General features: G+C 50.8%; 8 protein-coding genes across 8 annotated transcripts; 5 read left to right on the top strand and 3 right to left on the bottom strand.

Annotated features, from left to right (window-relative positions):
* Positions 1 to 207: 207 nt before the first annotated feature.
* N7443_010410 (uncharacterized protein) lies at positions 208 to 1,322 on the top strand (the record flags this gene model as incomplete). The annotated part of the gene is made up of 2 exons (XM_056890466.1): positions 208 to 520; positions 586 to 1,322. The coding sequence occupies 2 exons, from the start codon at positions 208 to 210 to the stop codon at positions 1,320 to 1,322; spliced, it is 1,050 nt and encodes a 349-aa protein (XP_056736957.1).
* Positions 1,323 to 1,773: 451 nt separating this feature from the next.
* On the bottom strand, positions 1,774 to 2,727 carry N7443_010409 (RTA1 domain-containing protein; the record flags this gene model as incomplete). The annotated part of the gene is made up of 2 exons (XM_056890465.1): positions 1,774 to 2,375; positions 2,442 to 2,727. The coding sequence occupies 2 exons, from the start codon at positions 2,725 to 2,727 to the stop codon at positions 1,774 to 1,776; spliced, it is 888 nt and encodes a 295-aa protein (XP_056736956.1).
* Positions 2,728 to 4,488: 1,761 nt separating this feature from the next.
* On the bottom strand, positions 4,489 to 7,308 carry N7443_010408 (putative phosphoketolase; the record flags this gene model as incomplete). The annotated part of the gene is made up of 8 exons (XM_056890464.1): positions 4,489 to 4,538; positions 4,601 to 5,423; positions 5,479 to 6,099; positions 6,150 to 6,459; positions 6,509 to 6,661; positions 6,714 to 6,948; positions 7,015 to 7,089; positions 7,146 to 7,308. The coding sequence occupies 8 exons, from the start codon at positions 7,306 to 7,308 to the stop codon at positions 4,489 to 4,491; spliced, it is 2,430 nt and encodes an 809-aa protein (XP_056736955.1).
* Positions 7,309 to 7,657: 349 nt separating this feature from the next.
* On the top strand, positions 7,658 to 9,224 carry N7443_010407 (uncharacterized protein; the record flags this gene model as incomplete). The annotated part of the gene is made up of 6 exons (XM_056890463.1): positions 7,658 to 8,037; positions 8,100 to 8,414; positions 8,469 to 8,531; positions 8,592 to 8,664; positions 8,725 to 9,102; positions 9,186 to 9,224. The coding sequence occupies 6 exons, from the start codon at positions 7,658 to 7,660 to the stop codon at positions 9,222 to 9,224; spliced, it is 1,248 nt and encodes a 415-aa protein (XP_056736954.1).
* A 498-nt stretch (positions 9,225 to 9,722) lies between these two features.
* Positions 9,723 to 9,911, top strand: N7443_010406 (Homeodomain; the record flags this gene model as incomplete). Its single annotated transcript, XM_056890462.1, has 1 exon — positions 9,723 to 9,911. The coding sequence occupies one exon, from the start codon at positions 9,723 to 9,725 to the stop codon at positions 9,909 to 9,911; it is 189 nt and encodes a 62-aa protein (XP_056736953.1).
* Positions 9,912 to 17,731: 7,820 nt separating this feature from the next.
* N7443_010405 (Rab family GTPase) lies at positions 17,732 to 18,723 on the top strand (the record flags this gene model as incomplete). Its single annotated transcript, XM_056890461.1, has 3 exons — positions 17,732 to 17,815; positions 17,879 to 17,942; positions 18,101 to 18,723. 3 exons carry the CDS (start codon positions 17,732 to 17,734, stop codon positions 18,721 to 18,723), a joined length of 771 nt encoding a protein of 256 aa, XP_056736952.1.
* A 385-nt stretch (positions 18,724 to 19,108) lies between these two features.
* N7443_010404 (40S ribosomal protein eS7) lies at positions 19,109 to 20,093 on the top strand (the record flags this gene model as incomplete). Its single annotated transcript, XM_056890460.1, has 3 exons — positions 19,109 to 19,264; positions 19,553 to 19,635; positions 19,730 to 20,093. The coding sequence occupies 3 exons, from the start codon at positions 19,109 to 19,111 to the stop codon at positions 20,091 to 20,093; spliced, it is 603 nt and encodes a 200-aa protein (XP_056736951.1).
* Positions 20,094 to 20,630: 537 nt separating this feature from the next.
* On the bottom strand, positions 20,631 to 22,557 carry N7443_010403 (putative dynactin Arp1 p62 subunit RO2; the record flags this gene model as incomplete). Its single annotated transcript, XM_056890459.1, has 2 exons — positions 20,631 to 22,122; positions 22,187 to 22,557. The coding sequence occupies 2 exons, from the start codon at positions 22,555 to 22,557 to the stop codon at positions 20,631 to 20,633; spliced, it is 1,863 nt and encodes a 620-aa protein (XP_056736950.1).
* Positions 22,558 to 22,893: the final 336 nt, after the last annotated feature.

Below are 22,893 nucleotides of genomic sequence, written 5' to 3'. Positions count from 1 at the left end.
TACATTATTTGATTGGAATTAAATAGAAATCCACTTCTGACGAGCTATCATACACCGGACCTTGGAAGCTCTTGATAGTGACATCATCGCTCACTCACCGCCGACCAACATTCCACGTTCCTGCCTTCTTTTTTTTATCCTGGTCGCGTGGGCTCTTCACTAGCTATTCAATTCTTCCGATTCTTGTTAGTGTCCTCCATCTTAAACATGTCTCCCAAGAAGGTATCCTCGTCCGAGCGCGTCCATTCGCGTCAGACAGACGATCCCAAAGCGGCCCTGACACCTCTGACTGCCCCTGCGCAGCCAACGCCACTCGCGCGCATCCCCTCGCCTGCGCGCTTCTTTCTGGTCGTTCTGAGCAGTCTCTTGGTCAGCTCGGTCCTTCACTCTCTCACCTCGGATTTGACATTGAATGACCTCGGCCTGGTCAGCAAACACTTGGAGGAGTGGTGGGAAGTGGGGGTCTTGGTGGGATGGAGAGCCGTTGAAGTTGGCTTGGCCTGGGCTGTTGGACTTGACAGTGAGTTGAAGAATGCGTGTCGCAGTTTCTCGGAGAATGATGCTAACGAGTGCCTCACTTCGCAGGTTGGGATGCCGCATCCTTCCTCTTCTTAACGCACATGCCCACCTACACCCTTTTGTCCTTCTTCTATGGCGTTCGACCTACTTCGGTTCTCACCTCGTATGCGATCACAATCGCCTCGACGGTGATTCCATTCGCCCTCTTGCGCCGGCCATCGTCGGTTCATGATTTGTCGCACGCTCCATCGGGCGCCGTTGCCAACCGAACCATTCTGCAAGACCATTTGACGACGATCTACACCACTCTTACCGCGACGTCTATCTTTAGTGTCATGCTGTACGCAAGCTACGCAACTTGGCTTCCTGTCCAGCTCGTGATGCACTTTGAGAGCATTCCGGACATCAGCGCCGCGCATGCTGGTCCCGCAGGTCTTCCTACTCTCTTCTTGACTTTGATCCCTGTCGGCTATGCTGTGCGCGATTTCCTGTTCGTTAGCTCCGCTGGAAACTCGACGAGCTCGACCGAAGATGAGGCCAAACGTGAAGAACGTCAGGGAGAAGTCCTATTTACGGCTATTTATCGCAAGACCTGGGGTCAGTTGTCAGTCAAGGCGAGAATTCTGGCTTCTCGTACGCTCCTGTTGGCGTCTGTGATCCTGCTCAACACCATTGTCCAGGTTGCAGGCACGATTCAGAGTGTTTCTGTGGAAGGCGCATTTGTGTGGGGCTCTGTTTGGGCTGTCGCTACATTGGCAGTGGGCGGTGTCTTTGCCTGGGTTGAGGCAGTGGATGGTGTATAGTACTTTGCAAAACATGCCTAGTTGGATGGTGTTAATTCTTAACGGGGGCGTTATGGCTTACTTGTTGATTTCAGTGATTGAGGCAATTTGATTCTTGTTGGTGTTTGACTTGATAGCTAAGCAATAGCGAAGCTTGTCATCTGATGTGCTGCGTTGACTCCCTGGTCAAGATAGACCTAAACAAATCACATCTTCGCTCAAATAGTAGACTACGAAGACGTTACGCATCCACTTAGGAGCCCTCGTAGGATTAATCTCGGCGATCATTAGGGGATAGTACTCTAGTAGATACACGTCTCAATTCACATGCTCGGTTCATGCATCAAATCACATTCTGTGTTCATTATCGCTAAAGTCTCAGTTTATAGTCTAGTCTGCCACCCACGCGATACTATTTGCAACGGTACCCACATGGGAGACAACAAAAAAGTACACGAATGAAGAGATGCACTTAAGATTCTGAAACGCGGTTCATCTCAATCTCGTCTCCGGAAGTCTCTCGTTTCCACGCGTTGCTCTTCTCATGGTTGGGCAGAAGCCAACCAGGGTGAATAATATTGAAGACCGCCACAGCAATAATCATCATGGCTCCATCCAAGCCAATGAAGTAGCTCTCGTGAGTAATCAAGTACCCAGTCCAGCCCTGCGACAACTCGATCGTACGGTAGATACTCCGAATATAGATGCATACCACGGAGAGGATCATGGCGCCGAGCAGAGGAATAATCGATCCAGTCAATTGTTGAAGAAGGTTATGGCGCAGGGACCGACGAATGAAATCGGCGGCGCAGAGGACAAAGATGGTGACGGAGAATAGTTGGAAAACGATTCCAGCAACCATGATGTTAGTGCCGGGGGCGGTGTTGCCGTTGACCTTGGTGGCTTCCCCAGATGCCATTCCACCACCGATTGCCTGGATGACTAGCGAGATGATATCGCAGGTGACGAAGATCCAGAGGTAGAGGCTCGGTTTGAGGATGGATGATTCACGGCCGAGTTGTCGGATGAACTGACCAAGGAGGACATAGATGCCTGCTGTGAAAAAGGTGGGAGCTATGAGATTGTTAGCGTGACTGCCTTTCAACTCGGTCTTCTGAAATTGGCATTGAAGCTACTCACCAATGATAAGGGTGGAAATTTGCATCAGGAATGCAGTCGAGTTATACGGGCATTCTGATGACCAGGTTCGACCAGCCCATCCAATAACTTCCACGAGACATCCAATAGCGAAAACGCTGGTCCACCATGTGCGCTTCCAGCACATTTGAACAGTGTGTAACATCATGGAGAGGCCGAAGAGGACGACGTAAGCAATGCCAGCTCCAAGTGTTGGAACGTATCCGTATGAGGTGCCGACGCCAGGAACTTTGGCATGGCAGCCAACTAGCAACTCTTGCTTGTCCATGATGAGCTCGGAGAATTAGACGAAGCTCGTGCAGGTCGTAGAATTAATCAAAAAAAAAAAAAAAAAAAAGAAAGAACGAAAAGGTAGAATAGCCAGGTCTAGGGAGGCGGTTAGAATGCCAACTATATGGCGAATTATATCAGGCGAATGAATGACGGGCCGTTTGAACAAGATGATAAAGACGGATCGGATTTGGGAGATTGAAAAAAGAAAGGATTTTCGGAAAGGCTAGGCTTCCGGGTCTCGGGGCAATAGGCAAAAGAGGCTGAGTTTTAACGGCGATGTATATTAAAGTCGGGAGAAATCAAGGCTGAGCAGTGCGTGGCCACCGTTCTAGAAGAGCTTGCGAGCTATGGGGGGCCACGAGTACTTGACTTGTCAGATCTAACGGATTGTACCCTCGGGGTAACCAATCCCGACGCATCCGCGAGTCAATATCAAACCCGCTTGGCGCCAACGGGGTTAGCAAATACATGGTGGGTTACGAAGCGGCGGAAATTTTGAACAAGTGGGGGTCGCAAGACAGGAAGTGGACCGCCAGACTATGCATTGTATAGAAAACCTAGGGGGAAAAATGACATCAAAGCCAGGAACCATGCAACATTGGTCAGATCTTGATAGGAATTCGGGCCGACAGAGACGTCTGCTGTGTTTCGCAAAGCTTGGGTCTCGCAAGGTCCTCCTGTTCGGGTTTAGCCTGTGTGCGCTTGGCGGCCTCTGCGCGCGACTCGGCGGGCTTCTGCCTTCTCGCTACCTCCGATCCGACGCTCCCTGCCCATGGCCTCCCACGGATTTCTGAACCGGGTTTTCCTTGTCGAAGGTGTCCTACAACTAAGACATTAGGCTTCTAGACCCGTTGTACAGTTGTTGAGTCATCTGGGCTTCGTATTTGAGCCCGTCTGCACTCAAGTGCCCGTGCATTTCAGGTTACCGGGTTCACCGCTAAGAGAATGTCACATTCGAGATCCGACCCATAGCTTGTAGCCAAATGCTTGGACATGAGGCTCAGGACTAAATAGCCACCCGATTGCACGATTCGGTCATATCCAGAACCATGGAAGGCCCAGAGCCTTACCCGCGGGGCTCGCGGGGCTCGCGGGGCTTCCGGACTTGGGACATTTGAAGATTCGCGGCTGTTCTACCTATATTTCACCGGTTTTCGTAGGCTACCTATGATGATGATGATGATGTATTTGGGTCTCAATCCCATTCCAATGCCGTCCTTTTGTGAATTCTGGATATTCTCGAAGCACTTGAGGTTCTACTCTCCTTTAAGTTGAAGCAATATATATCCGAAATGCTGGGCCACCACCACGCCCACATAGACGTCCGATTTTGGAAACCCCTACTTGATCTCGGCCATTTGATCATCAAGATGGTCGGAAAGGGAAGATACAATTCAAATAGCCAGCCCAAAGGCCCCTTGAACTTTCCAAGGTTTCAAGGTTGTAGAAACCTGCAGGGCTGAGCACGATGTGCTGTCCATGTGCTATGAGCATGAGCATGTGGGTTTTCCGACGGACGCCACCACGCCAAGTTTTGACATCGGCAAACGTCCGCCGGGCCGGATCTCCTCTTTCTTCAGGTGGGTTTCCAGTGTGCGGACGGCTCAAAGCCATGACTCTCGAAGTCTTTTTCATTTGCATTTAATTAAACACACCGCCTACCGATAATATGGAAAAAGGACAATTGCTCGCGACAACCCATCTAGCCAAGTCTCATCAGTCTCTACCCCGACACCCCGCTTGTGCTTTCACTACTCTAGGCAACATTCACGAGAACATTTGGGGTGTCATACGTCCCAGCAGGATCTGTAAGCCAGTCAGCAATGTCAGCGATGTCGCAAACCAGGGAAGAATGCGGTTCAACTCACCTTGTTGATGCTCGATGATGTACTTTCTCGTCTCTTTAATCTTCTGCTCGAACTCGGCATGCAATTCTTGCTGGTGAGCCCGGACCTTTTCATTCCGCTGTGCTCCACCAATGGCCGCTTGCGCAACATGATAACGCGAGACCCGATTGACAATCATCATATCAAAGGGCGTGGTAGTACTGCCCTCTTCCATGTACCCGGCAATCGAAACACGATCCAGGCGCGGTCGACCGAACAGCAAGCCTTGCAGCTCAGTGTGATAGCCATGATAATTGAAGTGAATAGGTCTCTCTTCAGTGAAGAGACGATTAAACCCTTCATTGGACAGAGCGTGGGGGTGTTGTCCTTCGTTATCGAGGATCATCAAGTCTGTCACGTTTACCACGCGAACGCGCAGAGATGGTGCTCGCTCTCGCAGGATCTCTGCAGCTTGAACCACTTCGTACATGACCTCCACGCCAATGCCAACCAGGACCACGTCTGGATTCAACCCATCGTCCGTGCTGCAGAACTTCCAGACTGATGCACCTGCCCGGCAGTGGTTCTCGGCTTCTTCTGGAGTGAGATACACGGGCGTCGGCTGCTTTGAGCCTACCATCAGATTGATATAGTTCTTCGACTTCAGACAATGGTGCATTGTGGTCAAGAAAGTGTTTGCGTCTGGTGGTAGGTAGACACGAGCGGCGGTGGGCTTGAGCTTGAGCACGGAGCCGATGAACGATGGGTTCTGGTGGGAGAAGCCATTGTGCTCCTGGCGGGCCCAGGTGCTAGTTTCGATGTAGTTGATGCTGCTAACAGGGCCATGCCAATTGGTCTCGAGGGCCTGGACGCGACATTAGTGCATAAGCAAGAGTGAGTGGAATAAAAGCTAGACTTACCATCTTCATGAACTTGGAATACTGCACCATCATAGTGTGAATAATTCCCAGGAAGCTCTCATATGATGGGAAAATAGCCGTTCGGCCAGTCAGGGTGTATCCCTGCATGAAACCCTGACACATGTGCTCGCTCAACACCTCAATCACACGACCACCGCGCGCGTTGGCGAATTCATCCCACTGGAAGTTGCGGTTGGTATTTTCGAAGACGGCGTCAAGTTTGTTACTCTCCAGCTCATCCGGAGAGAACAATCGCACGGTGTGCGGATTTTCCACGAAGACAGCATCGATCAGCTTGCCAACTGCCTTCATTGCACTTTCGTCCGTGCCTCTCTTCACACAGAACTTCTTCCAGTCTGGCAAATTAGGCGCGACATAGCTGTTGTAGGCTTCGACGCGCTGACCCAACTTCTTCGTGTTTTCTTCTGGGATAACCGATTTGATCTCGTCGATTATATCGCCGCCTTCTGTAAAGAGCTCTTCGGGCTTGTAGTCCGAGAGCCATTTCTGCAGAAGACTCAATTGCTGCTTATCACTCTTGGCCTTGGGCAAGGGTACTTGATGGGAATGGAATGACCCTTCAATGTATTGGCCATTGAGCTCCTTCGGACCGGACCATCCCTAGAATATTGTGAGTGTCATTGATGCTTACTTCTGGTTGATAGACTTACCTTTGGTGTTCGCAAGATCAGCATTGGCCAGCGCGGTTTCAGAATTGGGTTCCCAGAACGAGCGGCCTGCTGAATCTTTTGGATTTCCTCCACAGCCCATACCATAGAACAATGAAGGTCTGTATCGATGTCGTTCAGGTCCTCCACGAAGCGGACCTGGTATCCATATCCGCTAAAAAGTGCCACTAACTCTTTGTTATCCATACACCCGAAGATTGTGCGCTCGCTGATTTTGAAACCGTTGAGGTGCAGAATTGGAAGAACCGCGCCGGACTCTTTGGGGTCGAGATATTTGATTGCATGCCACGAGCTGTTTATAGTCAGTATGGCGTTTGGAAGTAATATTTCGAAGAACATACGCAGCAGTAGGACCGGATTCGGCTTCTCCATCTCCAATGACACAAGGGACAATCAGATCGGGGTTGTCCATGGCTGCGCCGAAGGAAACGGCCAACGCATAGCCTAGCTCTCCACCTTCGTGAATCGACCCGGGGGTTTCCGCATTGATATGACTGGAAGAAACTGTCAGCCTCTGTAGTCATCATGAAGTTCTTAGCAACTAACCTAGGAAGGCCAGCTGTCGTGCTGAATCTAGAAACAAGCCGGTGAAGACCTTCGCTATCACGAGAATACTCCGGATAGAACTTCTCCAGTGACCCCTCCAGCCACAATGCTGCTAGAATTGCGGGTGCTCCGTGTCCCGGACCAACAACAAAGAGCATATCGAGATTTTTCTTCCGGATGAGATAGTTCAGATGGGAGTAAACCATAATGAGACCGGGGCATGTTCCCCAGTGGCCTGCGAAAAAAAGGCCTTGTTAGCACATAGCGAATTCTATCGAAGACTATACAGGGTTGAGCTCACCGAGCAGCCGAGGTTTAATATCATCGAATGTAAGTTCGTTTCTCAGAAGCGTGTTATCTTCGAGGAAAATCATCGCTGTGCGGGAATTAGTACTTGCGCCTCAAGGTATTCCGATCGTAAAATCTACTTACCTGCCGCAATATAGCATGCCGCCCGGCGAAACTTCAACAAGGCATCGCAGGAGTTTTGGTCTAGAGTCTCATGCTTGAGTTTGATTTGCAGATTCTCCACATAGTCTGGCAAATGCGACGGCAGTGGCTGCGGATTTGGCCGATCGATGACTTCTCCAGGCATAATCGCGATGAACGGGTGGAGCTTTGGAGCGGGTGATAGGCACAAGAAAACGTACACGGAATAGCCGTGTAAGGTGAACACTGTTAGTAGTTTGAGATAAATGAAAATAATTGACCGGATGCAGCAGAAAGAAAAGAAGTACCGGTCATGCCACGGATCTTACCATAGGGCTTTTTGATCCGCCCTGTTCCCTTCGGCGACGTCACAATTCTTCCCACTTGACATCACTCACCAACCACCAACAACAGGATACAGAACAACCAGTTTTGCGCACTAGAACCAGCGTTTTCGCGACACAACTTGTCCAGCACTTTCCAAAACACTATTCAGGCACCATTTCAACACAGCCATGGCGAAAACCGTCCTCGCTGTGAACGCCGGGTCTTCGTCCGTGAAGATCACGTTCTATACGTTCGAGAACCCACCTAAAGCTATCGCCGATGCGCAGATCTCCGGTATCACGGCGCCCCCGCCCGCTCTCAAATTCCAGCGCACTGGCTCTACCAAGCACCAGGAGAAGCTGCAGGAGAAGCTGAGCACGCCTCAAGATGCCTTTAAATACCTCCTGAAGCGCTGCTTCGATGATCCCGAGCTATCCGAGGTCGCGAGCGAAAGCGATCTAGCATACATCTGCCACCGGGTCGTCCACGGCGGCGATTACCAGGACTCGGTGGAGATCAATGATGATACTATGCACCATCTGGAGGCATTGGAAGACCTGGCGCCGCTGTAAGCTCTTCTTCTGCCTCGCATTGTGTGATACCAAACTAAGTATTTTCCTACCGGATTAGGCACAACTTCTCAGCTCTGGAAATCATCCGCCTCTGCCGAAAAGAGCTCCCTAGCGTGCCCAGCATCACGTTCTTCGACTCCGCCTTCCATCACACAATGCCAGACTACGTGCGAACATACCCCATCGACCAAACAATCGCCAAAGCAAACGGACTACGCAAATACGGATTCCACGGAATCAGCTACTCCTTTATTCTCCGCTCCGTCGCAGAGTTCTTACAAAAGCCACAGGAGAAAACCAATTTGATCGTGATGCATATCGGAAGCGGGGCCTCCATATGCGTGATCAAAGAGGGGAAATCGATCGATACCTCGTGAGCTCCGCCCCCTTCGTAGCATCAAAGCGGGCACTAACGGGATATAATCAGAATGGGTCTTACTCCCCTCGCAGGACTACCGGGCGCGACCCGTAGCGGCGATATCGATCCCTCGTGAGTTGTAATTCTTGATAGTCTCGTGCTTGGGAAGCTAATTGTGCTCGTGAACCCCAGGTTGGTCTTCCATTATACCAGCGACGCGGGGAAGTTGAGCCCCACTGCTACGAAGGAGATGCATATCAGCACGGTGATTACATCTAGCCCCTTGCGGGGTTCTAAGTACTGATTTCTATATGCAATATTCTAGGCAGAAGAGATACTTAATAAGAAATCGGGTTGGAAGGCATTGACGGGTACTACTGATTTCGCGGAGATAGCAGTTGAGAGCCCTCCTTCGGAGGCGCACAAGCTTGCTTTCGATATCCTCGTCGATCGCATTTTGGGGTACATTGGAAATTACTACGTCAAGCTTGGCGGGGAGGTCGACGCACTAGTTTTCGCTGGTGGCATCGGGGAGAAGAGTGCATTGCTACGCCGCACGCTATCTGAGAAATGCAAGAGTCTAGGCATAGCAATCGACTCGGAAGCCAACGACAAGGGGCCGGAAGATGACGAGACCGTGAAGGATATCTCCAAGGGCGCCGGCAAGGGGCCTCGGGTGCTGATCTGCCAGACTAATGAACAGGTGAGTCAATCACAGGTGCTGCAGACACACGCACACACACACACACACACACACACACACATTCACTAATACTCGTCTCGCAGTTCGAGATGGCATATCACTGCATTCGCAAGCGGTCTTGATTCCCCGGTGGGGGGAGCCAAGTGGCAGGACAGCATACATAGATGCAGTAATAGGTTCAATAGGATCACGTAGCTTCGTGCAAAACTTCTAAATCAGATGTGACAGTTCGCATTGACCCAGGCCCGTGACAACGATGAGTGGTTGACTTGTAACCTCGGGCTCGGACCCGTCAAGATATCTCTCGATTGAGTTTGTTGCCAGGAACGCGCCGATGCTCATCTACAGAAGCGAGGTCAGTGGACCTTTTGTCATTCCAAAGGGGAAAAGACAGGTCCCTGCATACCAATGCAATCCGATTCCAGCCCAGTGGGAAGATCAAGGCGGTCGAGGGAGGAGTCCGTAGGTTCTATCATTGGGTGGCTGGGAAACAAGATCAAGAATGGATGTGAGGCATCACCTTGACCAGGTACCCGGATTCGACAGCCTGCATTCGGGGGGAACTTGATACCCTTCCCCGATCCCCCCAAGGCTGGGATGATCCCCTAGGGCAATGCAAGATGCGGGAAGGGGTTATGAATCGCCGGGTCGCGATCGGGAAGGACGATCGCTCGGGCTCCGTCAAGATTATTGAGGACCCATGGGTCAAGGGGGCGGTTCTGCAAGATGATGAGCCTCTAAATCTAAGTGTGTACCGCGAACGCTCGACATATGCCAATGTGCATCTTGGTCTGCACGGAGGACAATAGGGCATTGCATGATGCAGCAGATCGATGCGGCGCACCATGTCTCCGGTCAACAAGGGGGTGATAGACAAGGCCGCAGGGATCGACACTGCAGAGTGTCGTGCTTTTGCATTGAGGAATTAGGAATTAGTGTGTCATGGTGCAGTGTTCCGAACATAAGTCGAGTGCGCCATGTAAGAATCCCGATCTGGGTCCAGGGGCGAAGTGCTTTTGCCCAACCTCTCTCCACTTTGCGGGCACTAGTGATGCTGGAAACATTAGCCGCAAATTCTCCACTGGCTGCGGAATTCCTAGCGAGATCCCGTCGGGTTCCAGGTGAATGTGGTGGGTCAGTGGTGTATTCACATTGTACTCTGTATGGTTCGATCTGTCCAGAGTGCTCCTCCCCCATGCATCCAAATGAGCGTCATTGAGTCCATCCTCGGCTCACACTTAGCTGCACGATGTGCATCTCACTAACTCACTAACTCAGGGGCGGTCGACCCAGCAGGGGGGAAAAGGAGGAAAATCGAGCCCGACACTATGGGCGTTGGGGCCGTGGAGCGGCGATCGTCATCTCTGTATTATTTTTCTTTTTTTGGCTCTTCCACCTCAGGTACGCAGTGAATTGAGGCTGTCACTTGCCAAAACTGGATCATATCCACTTGAAGGATGCTATCCGGCTGGTCCATCACGAGCACTTTGCCTCACGGGTATCGCCGTGCGGCTTTCCGACGATCTCAGTCATACGAGTACTTTGGCCAAGAACCTAGAACCCGGAGTCTAGAATCCATAGCCCAGGGCCTAGGGATGGACGCTTAGCAAAGAAAGAACGAAAAAAGCTTTAGACTGTCGGATGCATCGTGGATCATTGATGGGTTCCAGAGTCCCGGGTGCGCGCCGTCCAGTTTCCAGCGGAGTACGGAATACAGGCGGAATACGCTCCAGACCTCTGTGGATATTTCCACTTGTTCCAGAATTCTTCTCTTTACGGAGGCCTAATTTCTAGGAGAATTCACTAAGATCGTCCGGCTTCGCTTCCGCGCAGCCTAAGTCCGCCACAGATTGTGATGGCATGTCCAGATGACTTGCAAAGACGGGAAATGGGCCTGGCAGATCCTATCAGACAATGGGGAAAACGGTCGCCACAATTTTGAGGGATTGACATATCGATCGGCTGTCAAAAGAACAAAGAACAATCCACCCCTGTCATGCGGTTTCGCGCTTCAAATTGATTCGATGCCAATGCGGCTTCGCCTTTCCGCTTCGTCGGGCCCCTGTCCCTGCAAGCGCCACTCTGTAGCCTACGCACTGCAGCGTGCGCACGGTGAACGCTGTGCCCATCCGCTGGGCATTCAACATTGATCGAAGTTTGGCTCTACGGATTATGATCCTTAGGGAATTCGCCGGTACCTGAAAAAGGTAGAAAGCTGAAAAGCTGGAAGCATAAGCTCGGCAACTCGGTTAGGAAAGCGGTTCATGCATTCGAAACCTTGTTTGAGAACTAATGCATCGAGCCGAAGTCTGGAGACGGTTCTCAGGAACCCGTTGTGGCGAATGAAGATGTTCACCAAGTACCAGCGCCCTGGATCGCCGTTGGACCTTACAGTAGGAAACTCCTGCTTCCCCCGAAACATTCCCGGCTTCCTGAACAGGGTATTCCACGGGGAAACGGAGCAGGAGGCCGGAGACCGCACTGGAACCAACAGACCAACGACCTTCCCACTTCTTTCTTCCCCGTTTCTAGCGCCGTTCTAGCTGTAAAATGGAGAACGGGGGTCTTCCCGAAGTAATTCCATGGTCCATCGAAGCTGTTGCCGGGTCCACCAGGGGAAGGAAAAGGAAGCTCGTTACTCTAAAAGTAAACCATCCCTCCTTTTTTCTTGAAAGGTTCCCGAGGGCGTACCGTATCGGGACAGTTCTAGCGCATCGAAAATACCGTATGTAGAGGGACCCAAATAATGGGTCCTCTCAACCGCGTGCGACCCACAAAGGGATCATCATCAATTCCCATCCTGACTGTCCATGGGTCCGTCACTACGAATAGGAATCAGTCCTACTCGATGACTGAGTGGATGACACCATACGGGGAACACCATAACCTCTTGACCTAGCTTCTCCTGTGGCATCACCAGCCGTGTCTCGATCTCGCTAACGGCCCGGAGTGCATTCCGCGGTAGATCACCAGTCCCGATTGCGATGAGACAACTTGGCCATTGAAGCCCTCTATCACATCTATTCTACGTCGTTCAGAACGCCTCCTTTTCGGAGGATTGGCTGAAAGCGGGCTAATGAACCCTCCCCGTTAAGAAGTGTGTCAGGACGAAGCGACACGTCCCGTCACACACGACTTAGTGGCTGGGACGGAGAATAGTACCTGGCGGCTCCAGTGTGGCGAATGTTGAGAGCTGACGAAAATGCGTACCCTTAATAGGGGATATGGGGGTGGAGCCGAGGGAAGAACTGTGTTTTCTGCAATTGCTGTACCTGGACGGAGAAAGAAGGAGTCCAGAATGTTCCCATGAGGAATTCGTATCGTTACATACCCAAAACCCAAGGACCCAGGACCGCGGTAGAGACGAAGGGGACTAGAAAGGCTAGAAGACTGAAAGAATGTTCATACGTAACCGAGAACTGGAAGTGGATTCCTTTACGCGGTCGTGATTTGGTCGACCTGTGCTCCGTAATGATGGAGCCTGTGTCGCGCCCCGGGTCCACCCCCTATGATGGATCCTTTCCTTCCTCCCCCAACTGGTGATCGATCGGTTGGAACACGGCGCTTCCCCAAGGGACTAATGAGAGTCTCAAGTCTTGAGACAAAGGTAGGGGTTGGGACGTGATACTCTGATAGCCAACGATTGGTTTCTCGCTTTGTTCGACTTGTGGCAGAAAGAGGAAAAAGGTGCCCGATTGGGGACGCAGGACGCGCTTCCCGAGACCACTCAAGTCAAAGTGTTGAGAAGTGAATCGTGGCTTGACGGGGCAGATCACTGTTCATTGCACGGAGGGCTGCTTGAGAGACTGAATGTTTGGTCTTAATTACCTCGTTGACGGGAACTACTATCTGTTAAGTTGGCTAGGGGATGAACGTGATACCTCGTACCTAGGCATCATATGTCAGCGCGACCAGGGTAGGGTTTTTTTCTTTCTTAGCCTGTTTCTCGGTTTTATTTACCCCTGGCATTAGGGTTGGGAAGGACTAGTTTTCAACTCTCCTTGGGTAGCTAGTACTCTTTCAGTTAGGAAGTGATCCATCTTGTCCGATGGAGCCCGACCACGCGAGTCGTATGTCTATCGTCAAGTCTAGTTCGGATGGATCCGTTTCCTGTTCCTGCGGCTGTTTTTCTGACTTCCCCTGCTCCACCCATGCACAATGCCCGGAGATTCGGTTCCTACAGTAGCTTCCACAAGTGGAGAGCTCATCTAGGTCATGTCCTTTTGTTCTTTTTAATCAACTCTGATTTCTTCGGGGCTGCACGGTACCTTTGGATTCATCTCAAGGGGTCCGATGCATCCAAGATCGACTTGTGACGGATCATAGTTTGATTTTTGATTGATAGCAAAATTCAGCCCCGATCTACCTGACGCTACTGCAACACTACTTTTAGCTAGACGTTGGAGAACGCAGAAAGGGGGGCGCTGCGGTCGCGTTCCTGTTCCCCGGGACAGGGACGGGAGAGCCGCTCTGCTAAACAACGAAATATGGAACCCTCCATAAGCTTATGATTCCCTAAAATGTATTTAATTTAATTTAATTTTTTATTTTTTTTTGAAATAAAATTAAAAAAAAAGGTTTTTTTTTCCCTGGTAATTTATGATTTATTGATTTTATTTAATTCTGTTACTATTTTATTATATTTTATTTATTTCTCAAAAACTAAAAGGACGAAGGAAGATCATCCTTAGGCTGTTATTGACATAAGCCAGTTAGTTCATCCTATATCTACGCAATCATTTCCCCCCCCCTTGTGCCTCTCTTCGTTATTAATTTGACTTCTCTCGGGACATACTTGACAACACCCGCCCTACATCCAACGCCTCCCTACCTACCGCCCTGTCTTCTCCCTTCTCCCTTGCGATACGTCGTTGGTTTTGAACCGGATCTACCGGGCCACAGTTCCGCGGCACTTCTCCTTTCCAGGGCCTCCCTTGCCGGCTAAGCTCCATATCCCTTCTAAGCCGTTTTCTTGGTTCAGATCGCGATTTCATGGCCGTGATCCTGCAGCCACCCTTCTGCTTATCTTTTTGAATTTGATTTATTGGGGGATATTCCGATTCGAGATCTCTTGGTGGCAAGCAAATAAAAAGCAACCAGCGACCTGTCGGCACCAACCTTCAACAACGCCTGCCATTCTCATTTGTCGGGTACTGTGTTGTCACATTCCTGCCCTACTATCTGCTGGCGCCCGCATTGTTCCAGCGGTCATCTTTAAAAAGGATCGTCTTTTCCGATCTCGACTGCACCTGCGTCCATCTGCGCCGCCCGTCCTCGTCTAGAATCATTTTCTTTTCTTTTATTTTTGCGCTTCGGGGGGTGGATTGGGAGTTCGTTTGACAGGCGATTCCCCGAGTTCGAATCGAAAAATCTATATAAGAACCGTTCGTGGTATTTACCGTGAGTTCTTCATCTCATCACCATTCCACATCCTGCACGCCACATTTGCAGCTTTGGCACCCTTCCCATTTCAACGCCCACCTCGCCTTCTACCGTTCTCCAACATTGTCTAACAATGACCTCCTCCGCAGAACTCAACATGATTCTCCGAGATCTTTCTGCCTTCAACATGGGCCGCGGCGCCTACGACACGACCGGCGTTAAGAAGCCTGGCGCCCCCCCGCCGCCTCCGAAATGAACAACCTTCGAGATACCCATCTTCATACTTGTTTCCGCTCAGCGGTAATGCTTTGGATTCTGTCTGGCGCCCATGGATGCTGGAGTTTGACGCCGCCTACGTTTTTTGGAGTACACTCTCTTTCGGTGAGTCCCTATGCCACGCATCATATTGGGCAGCAAAACTAACCATCCAATGCAGACACCTGTATCACTATTTACTTTGTCCCTGTTTATTTCTTTCGGTCATATCTGCTGTTCATTCGCCACTGGCTTTGTGCGACCTCATTATACCCTTTTAATTCGTGCTCCTTGCATCGGTTTTCGGATTTCCAGCGACGACGCTTCTTCTTTCGACTTTACTTCCTTGACTTACTTCCTCGGATACCCTCAACCTCTTTTGACTCCCGCCACACCAAATACATCACTCCCGCCACGACTCTCCGAGATTTCAACTGTTCGATCTCTCAAAAGTGCCTTCTTTTTTTGTTGATTTTCTTGTTATTGATTTTCTTGTTATTACTCCCACGGCGTTACGGCATAGATGGGACGGATATTATTGCATGGGAATGCATGGGCTGATACCAGAAGAACCTAGACCTTCGACCTCACGGTCAATAGCACGTTTCGCTGATTCTGATTCTGTTTTTGGGCTGTTGCATTTCTGTACTTGTATTTGATTTTGATGTCTGTATAGTCAATTCTTGCGCAACTTGAACGTAAGCGCCGATCAAATTTTTCCTGCCTTGGTTCCTCGGTCTAGACCCTTCCCGCCTTGCGCCATAGCACAAGTTCTAGTACACCGACTGTCATGCTTCTTGGGCTTTGACAGCTGTCTTGGGTGAGATGTGTCGATCGTCGGGCACATTTGCTTGATGACCGTCGAGCCAGGAACCGTCAGCCCATTTTTCGATGATGCTTAGTGATACTTCGGTAGAGAGCTCCCGAGCCCGACCAGGGCCTCGCTAGCGCCCGACATCATCTCGCATACTTGTTGGGCACGAGTCTTGACCGCCTACGATCGAGGTTCGTGGTGTTCGCGATAACGCAGCTACCTGTTCGGCTCCCAGCCGGTTCCCAAGGCCGACCCATATAACAGTATGTCATGGTGGGTCGCACCTTGTTTCAAGTGCAAGGAAGGCCTGGGCTCTGTAATGACCGCTAGTGTAGGGACTTATCCATGCATGGTGGGTCCATGTAGAGTAAAAAAAATCTCTACAGGTCCGTGAAGTGCCGAGGTCAATGTTTGTCTGCAATTTCTCTCCTAGGCTGCGAAGTACTTTTGCTTGAGCAGCTTCCAACGTTGATCACTTCGTCTTAAGTGCGATTTCCCAATTTAAGAAACGCCAAGGAGGATTAAATTCTGTACTTACTGAAAGTTCTCGCTTCTTCCAACTAAGGTCCAGATTAACACTACACTAGTCAAGCTACGATGTCATGTAACTAATGTTCTATCTGGATTGTACGTTTTAGCTAATGGGTCCTATCTCTCGAGTGCTATATAATAATAGTTTTCTGGTAATAATACCCTGCATAATCGACATTAGAGGGAGCGCAGGATAATTGAGCGGTGTTTCAATCAATCTAGAAGTAACTATGGAATGGAGTCAAGACTGTATGTGAAATCAGGAAGCTGATTTGTGCTCGATGCTGCTTGAGATAGGTCACACAGTCATCTGTGGTAGAGATAGACTCTATCAGGGATGTTTTGAGGTTGCATAGTAGCCGCTAAACGAGAACCACTGAAGATCAGCTTCGGGTTGCAGGCGACTTAATCGGGTAATATGGCCAGGGATAAACATTCACGACCCCACCCATCTCATTGGCACATCGCCGACAAATCTAAAAATGGAGACCCTGTATGACAAGGAAGCGTCAAATGCTCTGTGATACGCGATGTCTTAGAGGGTGGTAAGATTTTCTTGCGTTTGGAGCCTGTTGACTGTACTCCAGATATAGTGATCAAGACACGGGCGCAGTATGCTCTTTATCTGACATCATCGACTGACTTATCAGGTTTCCTCGATTAGTTGAGCCTTTTGAAACCTACTCAATTGACGGCTTCCAAATAGTCACAGAGAGAACGGAGAGACTCCATGCGAAGTAAACGCTCTGGAACAGGCGGCTGACAGTCATTATCTACACCAAAGTCTTTGTCTGCTCAATGCCCTGCTCGACAATAATCTTGAACAATTTTTGAAGATGGATTAACAAGGAAGTAAATGCCGGAATTATTCCCAAGTCGAAAAGGATATCTTGTATGTATGGATATTCTGGCATGCTGAATACACCTGCGTTCAAAATGACTCTATAGCACCGGGAGCGAGAAGAAGGGCATAATTTTGACCCACATCTGAAGATAATTTGCTCCAGGGTCTTGGTATTAGGCTAAAACACTCTTGAAAATAACTTTAGATTGACCCCAAGGTGCACTGCTTGTGGGGTGCACTACCTCTAAAATTAAGATGGGCATATATAGATGACAAGCGAAAACGTCGAAATAACATTCACAGTTTATCCCTGGTAGCTGTTTGGTGACGGCATGGCCGACTCCGTGATCAACACAATGCTTAAGGTGCTGGGGTGAGAATTAAATCAATTAGGCAAAAGTTATGGGAGGAATAGAAAAAAAATTCAGCTCCATACCCACCAAGGAATCGTACATTATACTTACAGAGACCGAATCCCGTGACTGCCGGGACCTCCTGTTCACGCTAAACCGCATACGGAGCACCACTATCATCATCGACCTCCGCTTGACAACCTTAGGTCCCTCCAAACACGCCTTAGAGTTACAACAGCTTCCTCTCGCCCCACAAACTCTAGAGACACGTTCCTTGTGTTTCAAAATTTCCCATTCCTATAGGGCCCTGCCCCAACGCCGAGTCACAGCTGAACCCGCCAGCTCAGCCTTCTGCCTGATCGCCCGGGATTGTTTGACAAGCGTCGCATTCTGCACGACTGCCTGACCCGAGATCTCTACCATCGTCACATTCATCTTTCTGTCTGGATCATGTCCGACTCAGCAGGTGCCAACGCACCCAAGCCGAGCAGCAGTGTCAAGCTCGTGTTGCTGGGTGAAGCTGCAGTGGGCAAGGTATGCGTGTTCACTACCTGTTACGCAGGAACCGATGGCTGACTCTAGGTTCTTTGCTTACAGTCGTCGCTTGTGCTTCGATTTGTCAACAACGACTTCCAGGAGAACAAGGAGCCCACCATCGGCGGTAAGACACCCCTAATGACCGCAATACCCCCGAGTGCTCGACTGGCTGCGCTGATGTTAGCCTATCGTTCTTTCTGGATGGCATAGCACTGGCGCATCAGTCAAAGAAGTCATCGTCCATCAACTATATCGGAGTGACCGGCTAACGTCATCATCCAGCTGCCTTCCTGACACAGAAATGTACCCTCCCCACGCGCACGATCAAGTTTGAGATTTGGGATACCGCCGGCCAAGAACGTTTTGCCTCGCTGGCCCCGATGTACTACCGCAATGCTCAGGCCGCACTCGTCGTCTACGATGTCACCAAGCCTTCGTCGTTGACCAAAGCGAAACACTGGGTGGCTGAGCTGCAGCGCCAGGCAAGCCCCGGAATTGTCATCGCTCTTGTTGGTAACAAGCTGGACTTGACCAATGACGGCGGCGATGCCTTCGCCGCCCCTGAGCCTGAGAACGAGTCTGTTGGTGCCGAAGGAGATGAAGCCACCGACGAGGCGGCTGAGGACACTACTCCCGGCGATGCCCGGAAGGTGTCCACCCGTGAAGCCAATAGCTATGCGGAAGAGGAGAGCTTGTTGTTCTTCGAAACTAGTGCTAAGACCGGGACCAACGTGGTGGATGTGTTCACAGCAATTGCCAACGCCATTCCGGAGAGCAGCCTCAAGACCGGCCGGGGAGCTGCTGGAGCTGGACAGACTGCTCTCGGTGGACGCTCCGGAGAAGACTCTCGTGTAAATTTGGGTGAGCGAAATGCTGCGACAGCCAAGGAGGGCTGCGCTTGTTGATCGGGTTCATTCTTCAATTCACTCACCTTGCAATTCTCCACGGGTGAAGGCGTCTGCGCTCCTGTATCTTTTTCGTTCTGTGTTGCTCCCTAGGGAGACATACAGCCTGTGCTATATCCCTCTTGCCTGCTCTAAGTATCTAGAAAGAAATGTAAATGTTTGAGCCAATCAGATCCGAGGAGCGTAAGCCCGTGTCAGGTCTCGTGACCCAGATCACATGATCAGACAACCCTCACTTAATCAGCAACAAACCACTCTAAGCCTAAACGGGCACAAGCGGCACCCTAAGCGAAGCTGTGGATCCCACAGCAAATTCCCATCGCTTGATGAGAGTACACCTCCCTCTGTCGACACCTGTAACCAGCACATCCGTCCCGTCGCAATCATGGCCGCCATCAACAAGATTGCCCTCAACTCCCCCTCCCGGCAGAGCCCCTCCGAGCTCGAGACCGCCATCGCTGGCGCTCTCTTCGATCTCGAGAGCAACACCCAGGACCTGAAGGCCTCCCTTCGTCCTCTGCAGTTCGTCTCTGCCCGTGAGGTAAGAATTGCAATCGCTTCGCATATCGAAATTCCAGGAGTCGCAGAAATTTTGTGTGCGCAATGATGTTGTCGGATCGAAAATCGAAGATCTGTGGGCTTTGTGGAATTTGGTCAATTCCATACTACGTCTGCCCTGGGATATAAGTCCAGCGCAAAGGCAATTGGAAAGACGATAGGAACACCAGCAACAAAATTTCTCGGCGTCCTTTCCCCCGGAATTTGGAATTTCTTGCATTTTGTTCGCGCACGATATTTTCGAGACGGGAGTTCTAACATCGCACAATAGGTTGAGGTCGGCCACGGCAAGAAGGCCATCGTTGTCTTCGTCCCCGTTCCCCTCCTCCAGGGCTTCCACAAGATCCAGCAGCGGTAAGTCTCAAAAAACATGACGTCGACCACTGAGTGGTACTCCATGGTGAAGAAGATGGACACAGTGGGAACTAACGTGAACCCTCCCCAACAGTCTGACCCGCGAGCTCGAGAAGAAGTTCTCCGACCGCCACGTTCTCTTCGTTGCTCAGCGCCGCATTCTGCCCCGCCCCAAGCGCTCCGTCAACTCCCGCACCTCCCAGACTCAGAAGCGCCCCCGTTCCCGCACTCTGACTGCTGTCCACGACGCTATCCTCGCTGACCTCGTCTACCCCGTCGAGATTGTTGGCAAGCGCGTCCGCACCAAGGAGGACGGCTCCAAGACCCTCAAGGTCATCCTTGACGAGAAGGAGAAGGGTGGTGTTGACCACCGCCTCGATGCCTACGGCGAGGTCTACCGTCGTTTGACCGGCCGTAACGTCGCTTTCGAGTTCCCCCAGAGCGGCGCCGAGCTCTAAGCATGTGCTCGTGTTGTTGCTAGTTGCGGTGGGAAGGATGTCTTGGTATGATGGGTTGCTTGTTTCTAGGTTTGAAACTCACTAGATTCGAGGAGCATGACAGGTGAAAGACCAAAAAAATGCATTCACGGGTTTCTTTTTGAGTTATGTGGCCCTTTATTCCATTGACTTATGCATGGTTTGCCCTCCGGTTTTCAATTTCCGGGGCGTGACGGAGCTAAAATTCCATCCGGGCCGTGTTTCTCTAATGAGGATGGGATGGGATATGTAATAAATATTCCAATTGAACATTTCCGACTTTCAATTGCTCCACTGTAGTATTGGAGGTAGTTGTAGACAGTTGCGGCTTGATCTTATAGATACCCTATATCATGTGCCTATATGGTATAGCTACCAGGTCATTGTTTAAAGTTGCCTCGTGGCCGAATCTTGGAATCAGGTTGGAAGGGCAATTTACTGTATTGATATATGTGCAACACTAGCTACCCTCCGGGGTATGAAAAAGAAACTATCAACAAGACGAAAAAGTCTTCACATCTACAAAGAAGCCTGTATTCTCCCCACGCCCAGCACCATCCAATAGGCTAATTCCCGAGCCACCAAGTCATCTGGCTTAGATGCCTTTCCGACATTCTGTTGCTCGAGTTGGGCTTCTGCATCCCACTCCATATGCACAAATACCGGGATTTCTAGAACATCCTCGTCCTGCTGCGTAGCCAATGTACCATCCTTGGCTGTTACCTCATTACCACCCTCGGCTTCAGAGCCAGGGAGTGTTCCGGGGACAACCTCTAGTACCACTGTCGTCCAATTGCGGCCCTTGTCCCAGACCTTGCCGGCCTCTGGCACTCCGCGGAGAGTTGCGAGTTTGGGGTCTCCAGTCACAGGAGCGGAGGCATTCTGCAATGCTTCATCCCAGACGTCGCTGTTGGCACCAATGTCAAACTGGGGCGAAAGAACAGTAACCTTGCTGGCCACACGACCGGGAGTAACCGACGGGGTAGCAAGCGTAATGCGCACAGGGTCGAACATGTGGTTCTTCAACGTGAGCAGGACATGAACCGGGCGAAGAGGAGGCAATGAATTGAGGTCTGGTATCGGAGCAGACATCATAGAAGAAGATGAAGGAAGCGCAAGAGGACGTAGTGTTGGGAGAGGAATGTAGCTGAGAGCAATGAGACGAATACGGAAGCGAGTAGACTGTGGCTTGGTCTCAGGCTTCACGAGGATGTGCTTGCAAGACTTGCAACGTTTGGCACGCTTTGTACGAAGCAGACATGGCAGTGGGATCAGGTCATCGGCAAACCGCACGTCGGGCGATTGGTCCTGGCGCTGTTCGATTGATGCGACACCGTCCCAGCCGCATTCTTGGGATCCGAGGCGCTCAATCACGTCGGCGTCCCCGTTATCTGGAGCAATGCGGAGACCCTCGCTGGATGTAAGAGCTTCGCGCATAACTGGAGGCTTAGATTTCTGTTTCTTGTTGCCACCGTAGAGTCCTGATAAACGAGATGAGGAGGCATACAAAGACATAAGTCGGTTCAGGGCCCCGGGCGATGAGAATCCAAGGTCCGAGCCGAGGGGATCGCCGGGTGACGTTGATGTCTCAGAGATCTGTGTACGGTAGAATGACTTCAAGGCGGCGAACCGAGCATCTGTACCGAGGTCCGGCGTGGGTATCGTGTCTTCATTTGTTGCAGACTGCTCTCCACTGCCCTCGCGAGAAGCGGATTGCTCGTCGATAGACGCGTAGCTTGACAAAGGAGACTTCAAATCTCCAAAAGTACGCGAGGCCTGCCTTGATCGGTCATATGAAGGCGTAGCGGTGGCGTCGGTCATCTTTTGCAGCTGGGTACGAATGTTGGTCGGCTTGTCGAACTTGATTCCGATATCGAGTGTTGTCCACATGCAATAACCGCAGGAGAGCACCCAAGGCCCTTGTTGGCTACCATTTCCTGTAACATTTTCTATTGTGCTCACAGCTAGGGGTGCTGTGCAAGTTGGACAATTGAAGCAGTTTCGGCCACAGCTGGATATTAGGCATGTTAGCGTGTCTTGTCTTGTATAGAAGAACCGAAAATCCGAGCACATACCGGTTGCCGTCACTTCGGACCATACTGCTTGGGGTCTCGAATAGACAGTTTGGACAGTACCAGCTCACAATCTCTTCCGTTATGCACCGAGGGCATTTGATCTGGTGGCAGTCCTCGCAGTACAAGAGCTGTTCGGGGGGATATAGTGAGAAATTGGAACGCGGCGAGCGAGGATCAAATGTCTGCTCCTCTTCCTCTTCGTCTTCATTTTCTTCCTCTTGGGGCTTTTTATCTTCATTGTCAACATTTGGCTGCTCGGGGTTCGGTGATTTCTGCGGCGTCCCCCTCGACCTCCGCTTCCTGGCCGGATCGGGTACAGGAGTGTCGGCGCAGGGGCATGAGATATATGTGTAGGGGAATGGGCGCGACATTGTTTTTTAAGGAGAGAGATCCGTATCGAACTAGCGTTTGGTTGCAATATTTGTTTATTTCTTCAAATCATGCTTCACGTCGGCGGGTAGTCTAGCGATGAGAGATAGGGGCGGACAAGCGCTGACGGCGACGCGTAACAGAAGACGAGGAAGCAACTGGCTTTTACCTGCTTGGATCATTAGTATGCACATTCACAGCCGAATTGCAGCTTTGTGTCTGGCGAAGCGCCTATCGCGGGGACCGAGTCCACCGTTGCTGCACGGCGACGTACCAGGATACCACTATGGGCAATGGCTCTATCGCATTTGAAGAGTATTTGGAAAGCGCACAGAGAC

Source organism: Penicillium atrosanguineum (genome assembly GCF_028827265.1).
Source record: "Penicillium atrosanguineum strain IBT 20685 chromosome Unknown utg000008l_segment0_segment0, whole genome shotgun sequence".
NCBI classification, from domain to species: domain Eukaryota; kingdom Fungi; phylum Ascomycota; class Eurotiomycetes; order Eurotiales; family Aspergillaceae; genus Penicillium; species Penicillium atrosanguineum.
The sequence above is the reverse complement of the archived record's forward strand: the minus strand, read 5'-3'. Positions and strand labels throughout refer to the sequence as shown.